The sequence below is a fragment of the Schistocerca cancellata genome, chromosome 3 (assembly GCF_023864275.1).
Source record: "Schistocerca cancellata isolate TAMUIC-IGC-003103 chromosome 3, iqSchCanc2.1, whole genome shotgun sequence".
Lineage (NCBI taxonomy): Eukaryota > Metazoa > Arthropoda > Insecta > Orthoptera > Acrididae > Schistocerca > Schistocerca cancellata.
This window is the reverse complement of record NC_064628.1, coordinates 625026586-625038612: the sequence shown is the minus strand read 5'-3', so window position 1 is coordinate 625038612 and position 12027 is coordinate 625026586. Positions and strand designations below refer to the sequence as shown.

The 12027-nt window shown below is 42.6% G+C and overlaps 1 protein-coding gene across 8 annotated transcripts in view; it reads right to left on the bottom strand.

Annotated features, from left to right (window-relative positions):
- The window catches only part of LOC126175541 (D-aspartate oxidase), a 257569-nt gene that overhangs the window by 95592 nt on the left and 149950 nt on the right, over nt 1-12027 (bottom strand). The window contains exon 1 of one of the 8 annotated variants that reach the window (XM_049922380.1): nt 11849-12001. The exons of 5 other annotated variants lie outside the window; for them this stretch is intronic. Coding sequence is in view for 1 of the 3 variants with exons in the window: in XM_049922377.1 (XP_049778334.1) it covers nt 11479-11480 (2 nt within the window). In the remaining 2 variants the exon portion in view is untranslated. Of the gene's footprint in view, nt 1-11478; nt 11613-11848; nt 12002-12027 lie in introns of those variants that run through there. 2 more of the 8 variants (XM_049922384.1, XM_049922377.1) reach the window with 2 other exon arrangements.

Genomic DNA, 12027 nt, shown 5'->3' with positions numbered 1-12027 from the left:
CACAATAATAAAAGAGGATGAGCCAGCCACTCTGCAACACATTAAAATGTCCACCCCAAAAAGACAGGGTGAGATGAAAATGGAAAAGAACACCAATACAAACAAATGCAAAGAAAATGCAACAGAGTTAAAATGGAGGGAGGGTAGCAGCCTTGGAGAGAAGGCCAAATGCCCACCCTTAGACGGTACAATAAAAAACCCCTGATGAATAAAATGTAAAACTAAATCTGCTGTTGAGGCGTTGTCACCCAACACCGAAGGTAGGGTGCTGGGAAAATTAAAAGTCCACCGTAGAGGGGCTAAAAGTGGGCAGTCCAGCAAGATGTGAACGACAGTCATATGTGAGTCACAGTGACACCGAGTTGGGTCCTCACGATAGAGGTAGCCATGTGTTAGCGATGTGTGGCCAATATGGAGCCGGCAGAGAATCACAGAGTCCCTGCGATAGGCCTGCATGGAGATCTTCCACACATTTGTAGTCTCCTTAAGGGAACGCAGTTTGTTGTGCGTACTGAGATTATGCCATTCCGTCTCCCAAAGCTGAAAAACCTTGCGGTGTAATAATGATCGCAGTTCAGTTACGGGGATGCTGATCTCCAGAAGCGGTTTCCGTGTCACATGTTTGGCCAGCTTGTCGGCAAGTTCATTTCCTGGGATTCTGATGTGGCCTGGGGTCCACACAAACACAATGGAACTACTGGACCATTCCAGGGCATAGATGGACTTCTGGATGGTCGCTACCAAAGGATGGCAGCGATAACACTGGTCGATAGCTTGTAGGCTGCTCCAGGAGTCAGTACAGAGAAGCAATGACTCGCCCGGGAATGAGCAGATGCGCTCAAGAGCGTGAAAATGGCTGCCAGTTCTGCGGTGAAAACACTGCAGCCATCTGGCAAGGAGTGCTGTTCAATATGTCCTCCATGAACATACACGAAGCCAACATGACCATCAGCAATTGCGCCATCAGTGTAAACCACGTCATGGTCCCAGCACACATCAAGAATCTACAGGAAGTGACAGTGGAGAGCTGCAGGGTTAACTGAGTCCTTAGGACCATGTGAAAGGTCCAGGTGAAGCTTCGACCTAGGTATACACCGTAGAGGTGTACGTGTATGGACCTTCAGTATAAGTGGTAAAGGGAAGGACTCCACTTCAGATAGAAGAGATCGGACATGGACTGCTATCGTAAGCCCTGACTTGGGCCTCCAATGCAGGAGATGAACCGCTGTGGGTGGGAAAAGGAGACGGTAATTCGGATGCTCAGGAGAACTACGAACGTGCAACGTAACTGGCAAGCAGTTGTGCACACCTAACCTTCAATGGAGGTACTCTGGCCTCCATCAGGACGCTGGTCACCGGACTCATCCTAAAGACTACTGTTGCCAGTCTAACGCCACAGTGGTGCACTGGGTCGAGTAACCGCAAGCTCAGAGCACCACTGAACCATAATCCAGACTCCCATAGTCAAGGTGGAATTAAACAAGGGCTCTGTAGACCTGCAGCAGCGCAGAGCTATCTGCAACCAAGTTGGTGTTGCTCAGGCAGCGCAGGGCATTGAGGTGCTGCCAGCACTTCTTCTTCAGCTGATGGGTGTCAAAAACAAGCCCTAAGATTCAATATGTCTAAATTACAGTGAGTGGATTGTCATTAAGGTAAAGTTCTCGTTCTGGATGAACGGTACGACGCCGACAGAAGTGAATGACACAACATAATCACGACGGAAAACTGGAAGCCACTGGCTAGAGCCCATGACTGCGCCTTGCGGATGGCTCCCTGTAGGCACCACTCGGCAACACCAGTACTGGAGGAGCAGTACGAAATGCAGAAGTTGTCAGCACACAGAGAAGATGAGACTGACTACGCGACAGCTACTGCTAGAACATTAATGGCCACTGAAAATAGCGATACACTCAATACAGAGCCCTGTGGGACCCTATTCTCCTGGATACGGGGGGAACTATTGGAGGCACCAACTTGGACATACAAAGTACGGAGCGACAGGAAATTTTGGACAAAAATCGGCAGCGGGCCTCAGAGACCCAACTTATATAATGTGGCAAGGATATAATGGCGCTAGGTCATGTTGTAAGCCTTTTATAGATAAAAAAAAAAAAATGATGGCAGACTCGGGGGAATCTAGATTATCAATGGTAGAGCGGCCCTGGCGGAAACCGTCCTGGCATTGAGCCAATTTTTTTGAGCATACGTTTTAAGAGGTTACAAATATTATCATTGTTGAGGCTGATGGGTTGATAGCTATCCACATCAAGCAGGCATTTGCCGGGTTTGAGCACTGGAATGATGGTGCTCTCTCACCATTGCGATGGAAAGACACCATTGCACCAGATCCAGTTGAAGATGACGAGGGGATGTTGTCTGTAGTCGGACAACAGATGTTTGATCGATCTGAATGTGGGTCCGATCTGGCCCAGGAGCTGTGCTGGGGCAATGTGCAAGGACGCTGAGGAACTCCCACTCTGTAAATGGAGCATTATAGGGTTCACTGTGACATTCAGTGTACAAGAGGGGTTTCCTTTTCATCTGCCGTCTGAGGGTGCGAAATGCTGGGGGATAATTCTCCAACGCGGAGGCTCGAGCATGGTGCTCAGCAAAGCGCTAGGCAATTGCATTTGTGTTTGTAGATAACACACCATTGATGTTAAGGCCAGTAACACCTGTCAGGATCTGGTACCCACAAACACTTGGGAAGGTGACACATAGCAGCCAATCGTTGAGACGTACCTCTCCCAACATTCCTATTTCCGTGTTTTTATAAGCTGGTGAATGTGGGCACAGAGCTGTTTATTAATGGCCTCAGCTATTTCCGGCAACCACCAAGGTACTGACTTTCGCCGGGATCATGTTTTCCACTGCAGAAACGATCGTTCTAGTGACCTGCTGAACTACCACATTGATGGTACCATGTGGGGGAGATTCAACAGTGACAGCAGAGGTGAAAGCTTCGCAGTCTGCCTTGTTTAAAGCCCAACTTGGTACACGTCTAGAGGAATGGCACTGGGAGAGTGACAGGAAGATCGGAAAGCGGTCACTACCACACAAGTCATCGTGGACTCTCCAGTGGACAGATGGGAGAAGTCCTGGGCTGCAGGGGGATAATTCAATGACTGAATAAGTGCCATGAGCCACACTGGAATGTGTGGGGGCCCCCGTATTTAAGAGGCAGAGGTCCAGTTGAGACAGGTAAGTTTCAATATCTCTACCTCGTCCAGTAGGCACAGTGCCACCCCACAAGGGGTTAATGGCGTTAAAGTCTCCCAAAAGTAGGAAAGGTATAGGGAGTTAGTAATAAGTGCAGCCAATGCTTTCAGGGGTAATGCACCATCTGGAGGAAGATATACATTGCAGACAGTTATTTCCTGCGTCGTCCTTATCCTGACAGCCACAGCTTCAAGGGAGGTTTGAAGGGGCACAGGTTCACTGAATACTCAGTTCAGGACATAGACACAAACTCCACCTGACACTCTATTATAGTCACTAAGGTTCTTGTAATACCCCCTACAGTTGCGAAGGGCAGGGGTCTGCATTGCTGGGAACCAGGTTTCCTGAAAGGCAATGCAGAAAGTGGGTGTATAGCTTAAAAGTTGCTGTAGTTCAGCCAGGTAGTGGAAAAAAATGCAGCAAGTCCACTGAAGGATGACGTTATCACGAGGTTGGGAAGGCATGAAGCACACTAGGAGACAGGTTACACCTCAGGGTCACCTGCTGCCACTGATTGAGTATTTGTATCTATCCTATTGTGGATGAGGCTTCAGTGAGATCCAGGCCCTCACGGGACGCTGAGATCTCCACCTCATCCGCAGGTGCAGAATTGGTACAGTGGTGTCGGTGTTGGGACCACCGGAGGGTCCTTTTTCTTAACAGACTTCTTTGTTTGCTTGCCCTTTCGCTTCTCTTTAGGGGCTTGCTGGGAGGACTTCTCCAAAGTAGCTTCAGGAACAGAGGAAGACCATGAAGCTCTTCGCCCAGCAGCTTTTGGGTCCTTTAGCCACTGGTGAGAGTGTGCTGTGGCATTAGTGGAGATCTTGGGGGGGGGGGGGGGGAGAGGGTCCCAAGGGACTCCTTCTGCACTGGAGGAGGCTGTTGCTTCTCTGCCTGAGTGGGAGGGAACCCAATATCCCCCGGGTTTTTTTTTTTTTTTTTTTTTTTTTTTTTGGGGGGGGGGGGGGGGGGGGAGGGGTGCTTGCTCCCTAAGTAGGTGCTTTGGGAGCAACAGAAGGAGATTTCCCCCCTACCACCAAGGGGGCAGTTGTATTGTGTAGGCCCGGAGGGCCCACTGTTCGTGGCACAGAGTGTGGTACAACTGGTATGTGTGACGGCGATGGTAACGTAACTGCAGCATATGTGGAAGTCAAGCGAAAAGTGTGTAATCGTTTTAATTTATATTTAGTGTCTTGGTAAGTCAACTGGTCCAAGGTCTTGTACTCCATGATTTTCCATTCCTTTTGGAGTACTGTGCAGTCTGGCAAGCAGGGGGAGTGGTGTTCTCCACAGTCGATACAATTGAGAGGAGGCACACATGGAGTATCTGGATCCAGTGGACGTCCACAGTCTTTACATGAGTTGCTGGAAGTGCAGTGGGAAGATGTGCCCGAATTTCCAGCACTTAAAGCACCACATAGGGGAAGAGATGTAAGGTTTAATAATATCACGTTGGTTGACTTTTTCAGGCAATGAACTACTCCCAAACGCCAAGATGAAGGCATCAATAGCAACCCTGTTGTCTTTGGGTCCCCTGTAAACGCGCCAAATGAAATGAGCGACCCGCCATTCTAGATTGGCATGGAGCTTGTTGTCAGACTGCAAGAGGAGGTCGCAATGGAAAATAACACCCTGGACCATGTTTTAAGGCTTTTGTGGGGAGTGATGGAACAGGAATATCACTCAGCTGGTCACAAGCGAGTAACACCTGGGATTGGGCTGGGGATGCTGTCTAAATCAAGACTGCACCACTTCTCATCTTGGACAGTGCTGTCACTTCCCCACAATTATCCTCAAGATGTTCAACAAAAAACTGAGGCTACATAGGTAGAAAGAAGTCCCAATCCATTCTGCTACAGACTAAATACCAAGGCGAATATGGCTCTCTTCTTTCTGTAGCCCTATGTTCCTCTCATGGTGTAGCGAGGGAGAGAAATGATTTAGAGTCATACCTGTCAGCATTGTACTCAATCTTGCCCTTTTTAGAGACTGCTGGCGCCATACGGTCACCAGCAAGAGATGACTTAGTCCGCTTCATTGTGGGTCATTCACCCGGATGCACCTACTCCGATCAGGGGCTCTCCCCATGGGCACCACCCAGCCACAGCAAAGGTCACCTGATGGCCCAGGAAGACAGACATCTACTCCTTGGCATACATAAGGAGTTTACAGCTCAGGCATCAGCAGTGTGATCCCTGTGTTATCAGAGGGCTACCACCAAATGGGTACATAATGGCCCCACCACAATGGACTGGCTACAATTATTGGGTGCAGAGAAATCCAATATTGTCATGGAGGTGAAAGAGGACAGGAGACAATGGAAGAAGATGACATACCCCAGAAAGTGTCCTCACCCAAATAGCTGAATTGCAGGTGGAGATGCAAAGTCATGACAAGAGGTTCAGGAGATTGAATTTAAGGGCACTATTGATAACTCATGCATCACGTAAGATGTCCTTCCCCATATGGTCCGCATTTCTGTAGAATTTAGAAAGTGGCAGATCAAACCCTAAAATGGAACCTGAACTTATAAGGCCAAAAACTGTGAGACTCCTTTTAGTCGCCTCTTACGACAGGCAGGGATACCTTGGGCCTATTCTAATAACCGGACCCGCAGGACGTTTTGCTCAGTGAGTGACTTCCAAATTTAATGGTTCACTATGGGAAACATATGAATCTTTCTTGTGGAGTAATCCCTCCTTTTTGAAGAACTATGCAATTTCTCAATATTAATTCCTGTTATTCTATGTACTCCCCCCCCCCCCCCAATCCCACCATACCAATGTACTCTAAGCATTGTCAGCCTTGTTCCTGATTCATTCACACTCTTCCGCTACCAAGATGGGTTATCCTTCTGTGGCCTTCTCGAACATCTGGAACTTCACCTACTCATGCCTATACCTCTGACACCATTCCACCACATATGTCAAGAAGCTGCTCAAATGGAGCATTTGTAATTTCTTTTTCACCAACTTCTGCAGAGTTATGAACATGAATTTTTCAAATATGTTTACTTGTCTGATGTTTTTATAGTTATGAATTTATTTACCTCTGCTACCCAAATTTAACAACCTAAGTAAGTTACTAAATTGTTGACCTCTCTGACTTATCAGAGGATTCAAATTATCAAAAACAGTATCCTTGAGATGGACAAATGTATGATTGGCTTTTGTCTATCTCAAGGTTTTCAATGGATTCCCTTTGAGACATTGTCTGAATGGGGAAAAACTGTTTCAATATATATGCTATGGCATCCTAATTATTTAACTGTGAAACAAACAACTAGTAAAAGTCAATCTTGCAAACAAAAAGGTAACGAGCTAATAATACCTATTCTTAATGTGTATCATAGTAAATGTATGCTGCAAAATTTTCTGCATTAATGTGCTCCCAAAAGCGATAAGTTGTCAGAAGAAATACATGCTTGTTCAAGTAGAACATGACATGTTTCACTAGCTCCATCTCTGTCCAGTGCTTAGTCAACTGTTCTTTTAAACTTGAGCCACAGTTCCACCTCCCACCTACGTTGCAAGAAATGACCATTATATTAAAATAGGAGAAAATTAAACTTGAATGGAGAGATTTTGGTGTTCATTTGACTTACACACTATTCAATAGTGGAACAATAAAGAAACAGTCAAAGTGGTATTATGAACACTCTGTGAAACACTTGAGTAAGCACTGCAATGTAATCATGTACATGTCAACTGTCAGAACTTATGAGCTCCTCTTTGAGATATGCCATTATTGTCTCTTTAAACAAGTTATTGAACATGTGTGTTTCTACTTGTTTTAGTTCCCTTTGTACTTTAGTAATCATCATTGTCACAACTGTGAAATGGTCAATGATACGAGTTTGAACACAGATGCCCGCAAAGAAGTCAAGTCTATTTGTTGCCATTAGATTTAATGTATTTTTGTTATGAGATAGCTTTCAGACTATTTGTTCCACGCAATTTTAAGAGCAAACATTTTGTATTATTTGTAGGATATATTGTCAAGACCACAACTAACGACAATGTAATTATCCTAATCAACTGCTGAGGCTTTTGTATCATATGTTGACATGTTGTCCACAGTTTTTCAACTTGGAATCTTTGGCTGACATTTATTTAATGATTTTTTTGAGGTTTTGCCGTCATGGGTGTCTGGAATAGCCACAGAATCACTCTCCACTGGAGTGGAGGGCGAGTATTTGACAATGTCAACCACTTGCACTGGCAAAATGACAGAAAAATTGTTAAATAAACGTTGGTTGATAAGCCTAAGATGAAAGCAGACATACAATAAATTGTCACTTGGATGTTTAAAGTATCCACCAATAATGATGGTATGACTGGGGGACATGTATTAATAAGTGGAGGATTATTCTGAAGTTCCTGTTATATTTGGAGAAGAGTTTGGTGGTAAGTAGAAGGTCCAAAGTATAAGTTTGTGCCCACCCTTGATAATAATTCATGCCCAAACCATCTTTCATGCAGCTTGAATTTTTATCTCGGTGGACTGGAGTTTCTTGTTTACTGCAACAAAACAATCACCTCTATTTTCCATTAGACTACCATCTTGACAAACTTAAAAATATATTAAAAATTTCACTCCTGTAAATATTGGGTGCACTCCAGGAAGCCTCAGAATATCTTGTCAGTGAACCATGAAAGTCTAGGGTTCAAGCTTTCTGCTCAGCTTACGCAAAGGCCTCAATGCAGTACAGTGACATTATGCCTCTAACTTCTGCCTTGGTTATGCTCACTAAAGAGTTGTGTAACAATGTCAAAAACAGTGCTGTTGTACGATAAATATCGACAATATATACGACTCTTTTCCTTGAAGAACTCTTAAGTAATGCCCGATAGCCCAGAAATGGCTACATTGTTCAGTACTGTACAAATGGCAAGAATGCAGCACAGCAAATAAGAATGACTGTAGCGTTGCTGCATGCATCTATACATATTACCAAATTAAAGTTCCCCGCCAAGTTTTTCTGTCTGTATGTGAGGGCTAACCTCAGGAACTATTATAGGGATTTGGGTACGGTTTTCGCTAATAGGTAGGCTGATTCACAAAGAAGGTTTGTGTATATAATTTATTATCCTATGCCCGACAAGCCGTCACGTCGTCTGGCCACTTAATGCTCCTCGAGCGGAGTTGGGGCAGGTTGCTAGTTATCGTTTAATTGCACTGTGCATCAATGAAAATGAAAATCAAATGAAAATAGCCAATTCCTATCAGTTCTAATGTGTTGATCGCGAATATCACAAAGACAATTCAAAATTAGCCCTAGTTTTCATTTTACGCTGTTTTATCATGGTGAGATAATTGTGATATAATTATATATGGATTTTTATGTTAAGTTTAAAATCAAATATTATAATGGTTTGCCAAAGTCATAATAACTAGTAACAATGGATTATATTATTGTTCCTGGTATTACTTGTGTGCAATATTTTGGATATAAACATTTTGATACCAATTTTAGTGATCTTTTTGTCTCCCTCCTCTTCAAATTCAGTGACTTTATTGATGCATGTAATAATTTTTGTACATTTGTTTCCAGATTAACCACCAGTTGTTCAAGTTGACTGCTACTGAAGTGAACAAAAACGCCACGAGTTTGTGTTAACAGTGCTGACACATTTTGCTAGGTGTGTGGAGAAGTGGCATTTGCTTCACAAAAACATCGAATAACGCCATTGATTTAAAAAGGTTACAGTTGTTATTTTGGGTGCAAAATAGGTCATCAGGATAAACCCTGGGTTCCACATGTGATCTGCAACACTTGTGCCAGCAACCTCAGGAATTGGATGCATGGGAAAGGATGTTCAATGCCCTTTGCAGTGCCCATGATATGGTGTGAGCCAACGACCCATGTCAGTGACTGCTACTTTTGCATGGTTACTATCAAGAAGGGAATATCTAAGATTAAGAAGTGAACAGTGATCTATCCTAACATTCCATCTGCCATATGTCCAGTTCTGAACGGGGAAGGATTGCAGATACCTGAACCACCGACAGAGTATGAGATTACTTCTGATGGGGATTCTTAATGTCCTGAACCATGTACATCACATGATCCAGAGTTTCTTCCAAATATATCATCAACTGATGATCCACAAAAATTGTCTCAAAATAAGTTAAGTGATCTCATTAAAGATTTGGAGCTCTCTAAAGCTAAGGCTGAGATTTTAGCATCAAGATTGCAGCAGTGCAGTTTTCCGGAAAGCAGTGTAAATGTTTCATTCTACTGCAGAAGAGAGCAACAATTCACTCTTCTTCTTTTTAACATGCAAGATATTCTTGTGGCATGTGCAGACATAAATTGTCAGTATTAATTACAACCATGATGAGTGGAGACTCTTCAACCATGATGAGTGGAGACTCTTCATTGATTTGTTAATGTTAAGCTTAAAAGCAGTGCTTTTACATATTGGTAATGAGCTTCCTTCTATTCCAGTTGGGGATAGTGTGCATGTGAAAGAGTCATACCAAAACATTTACTAGAAGCCATCAAGTATAATGACTCAATGGCAGATTTGTGGTGACTTGAAAGTGGTTGCACTGCTATTAGGTATGCAGTTAGGGTATACTAAATATTTCTGCTATCTCTGTGAATGAGATCGCCGAGCTCGTGCATCTCATTGCAGTAAACATGAATAGCCCACCAGAAAATCTCTTCAATGAGGTATAAAGAACATTGAGAGTGAACCTCTAGTTGATTCTAAAAACATTCTGCTCCCGACCTTGCACATCAAGTTGGGTCCCATGAAAAACTTTGTCAAGGGAATGAATGACAATGGTGACGTGTTTAAGGACTTAAGGCAAAAATTCCCTTACTTAAGTGATACTAAAGTAAAGGAGGGCATCTTTGTAGGCCAACAGATTCAAGAGCTTTTTAGAGACCATACTTTTGATGGAATTATACAAGGTGACAAGAAGTGTGCATGGGAATGTTTCAAGACAGTCTGTTTACAGTTCTTAGGGAACAAACGAGCAATAAATTACAAGGAGATTGTAGATAGCATGTTGTCATTTTATGAAAAACTTGGTTGCAACATGTCATGGAAATTCATTTCTTACATAGTCATATTGACTTCTTCACCAAAGATTGTGGTGCAGCAACTGATGAGCATGTGGAGCAATTTCATCAAGATATTGCCACATTTGATAAGAGGTATGCCGGAAAGTGGAGCCCCACCATTTTAGCCGATTACTGCTGGACTGTCTTACGGGATGTTTCCGAGTATGCGTATAATCTTATGGCCAAGCGATAATGGTCATCATCTAAATTTATCTCTGAACAAAACATGTAGCTGTATATACAGTACATATGGACATTTAACATTTTTAATCCTTTATATACATTTGTGACCAGTTGCTTTATATATTTCTTTTATGCTTTACATAGTTCTGGTACAAAGCAGACTTAAAACAGTATTTTCATTCATGTAATACTATCTTCATTTTTCCTTAATATTGTACTTCTGTCCTTCCAGAATGGCACTGAAATTTATAAATGGATAGCACATAACATAATTCAAGTAATTATTCACTTAAAATTTGTTATGCTGGATCTTGGAACATGAATGCATATTTAGTTAGGGAGTTATTTATACAAAAATGTAGATTACTTTTTTCAAAAAACTAGTGCTAAATATTTATGAAGATGATGATTTTGTATCATTTTATACTAAAATAAACATAACTAACTCAAAATCATGCAATTTATACACATTCGCTTCAAATTTGTTGTTCAGTGTTGTCAAAGGAAGCAGTCACTAAATACTAGCCGTTTAAAACCTGTATCAGTTCAGAACTAGGACGCAGACTGCGCAGGAAAAAGGACTCAGATATAAAGTGACCTAATCTAGGTTCTCCAATAACGTGACTTTTGCAAGGTATATCCGTCAAATGAATGTATTTACGTATTTCTGATGGAAAGAGAATATGAGTCTCGCAAGATTTATCCGACAGATGAGTATATTTGCGATCTCTGACGAGAACACCGTTATAACGGAAAAATTAAAAATTCCTATCACGATATATATCGCGATTAGCTGTTACAAATAGCGGTTTGTTGCCTAAATGATAAATTTTGTAACCTCATTAAAAAAAAAAAAAATAAAGCCTCTGGTCAAAACTGGACATAACAATGACGCATGCAAGTTGACACAATTTGTACCTTCGCGCGTACCTCACAGGTACACGCGTCTAAGTTAAGCGCTTGTTTGTTCAATTTAAAATGCAATGAAGTTAGTCACTCACATAAAATTTGTTGTTTCCTATTTTATTCATGGGTTTACAACGGGCCCAGACGTTTGCGTGCGTGTGTGTTTTTTTTTATATAATTGGAAAGCACCTCCCAGCTGCGGCGCAATTACGTACGACACGAAAAGAGGTTCGACTAGCGGAAGGTTAACGAAAAGAGGTTCGACTAGCGGAAGGTTAACAACACTAAATGTCCATAAGCATATGCTGGATGGTTAAAATATCTACATTAGCATAAAGACATACAGCATCTTTTTTTACGCTAGGCAACGCAAACCGGCCACTTGTGTGCGTGTTATAGCATGTTTCTTACACGGTTAATTTTCCATGACGAAGGACGTGTAACCGTATACAGAGCATTACTTACCGGTTACCTGAAATATTGTCAAGTGAAGAGGCTCATCATGAAAACAGTGGGAAATTGTTATAATCTTATCTGTTTGTCCACTTGACTACTGCAAACCTTAACACATTCAAGGTTAAAAACATTATGTAACGAAAACATGAGGACTACGCTGTGTTATTTGTGGGGTCTTCTGTTTACCG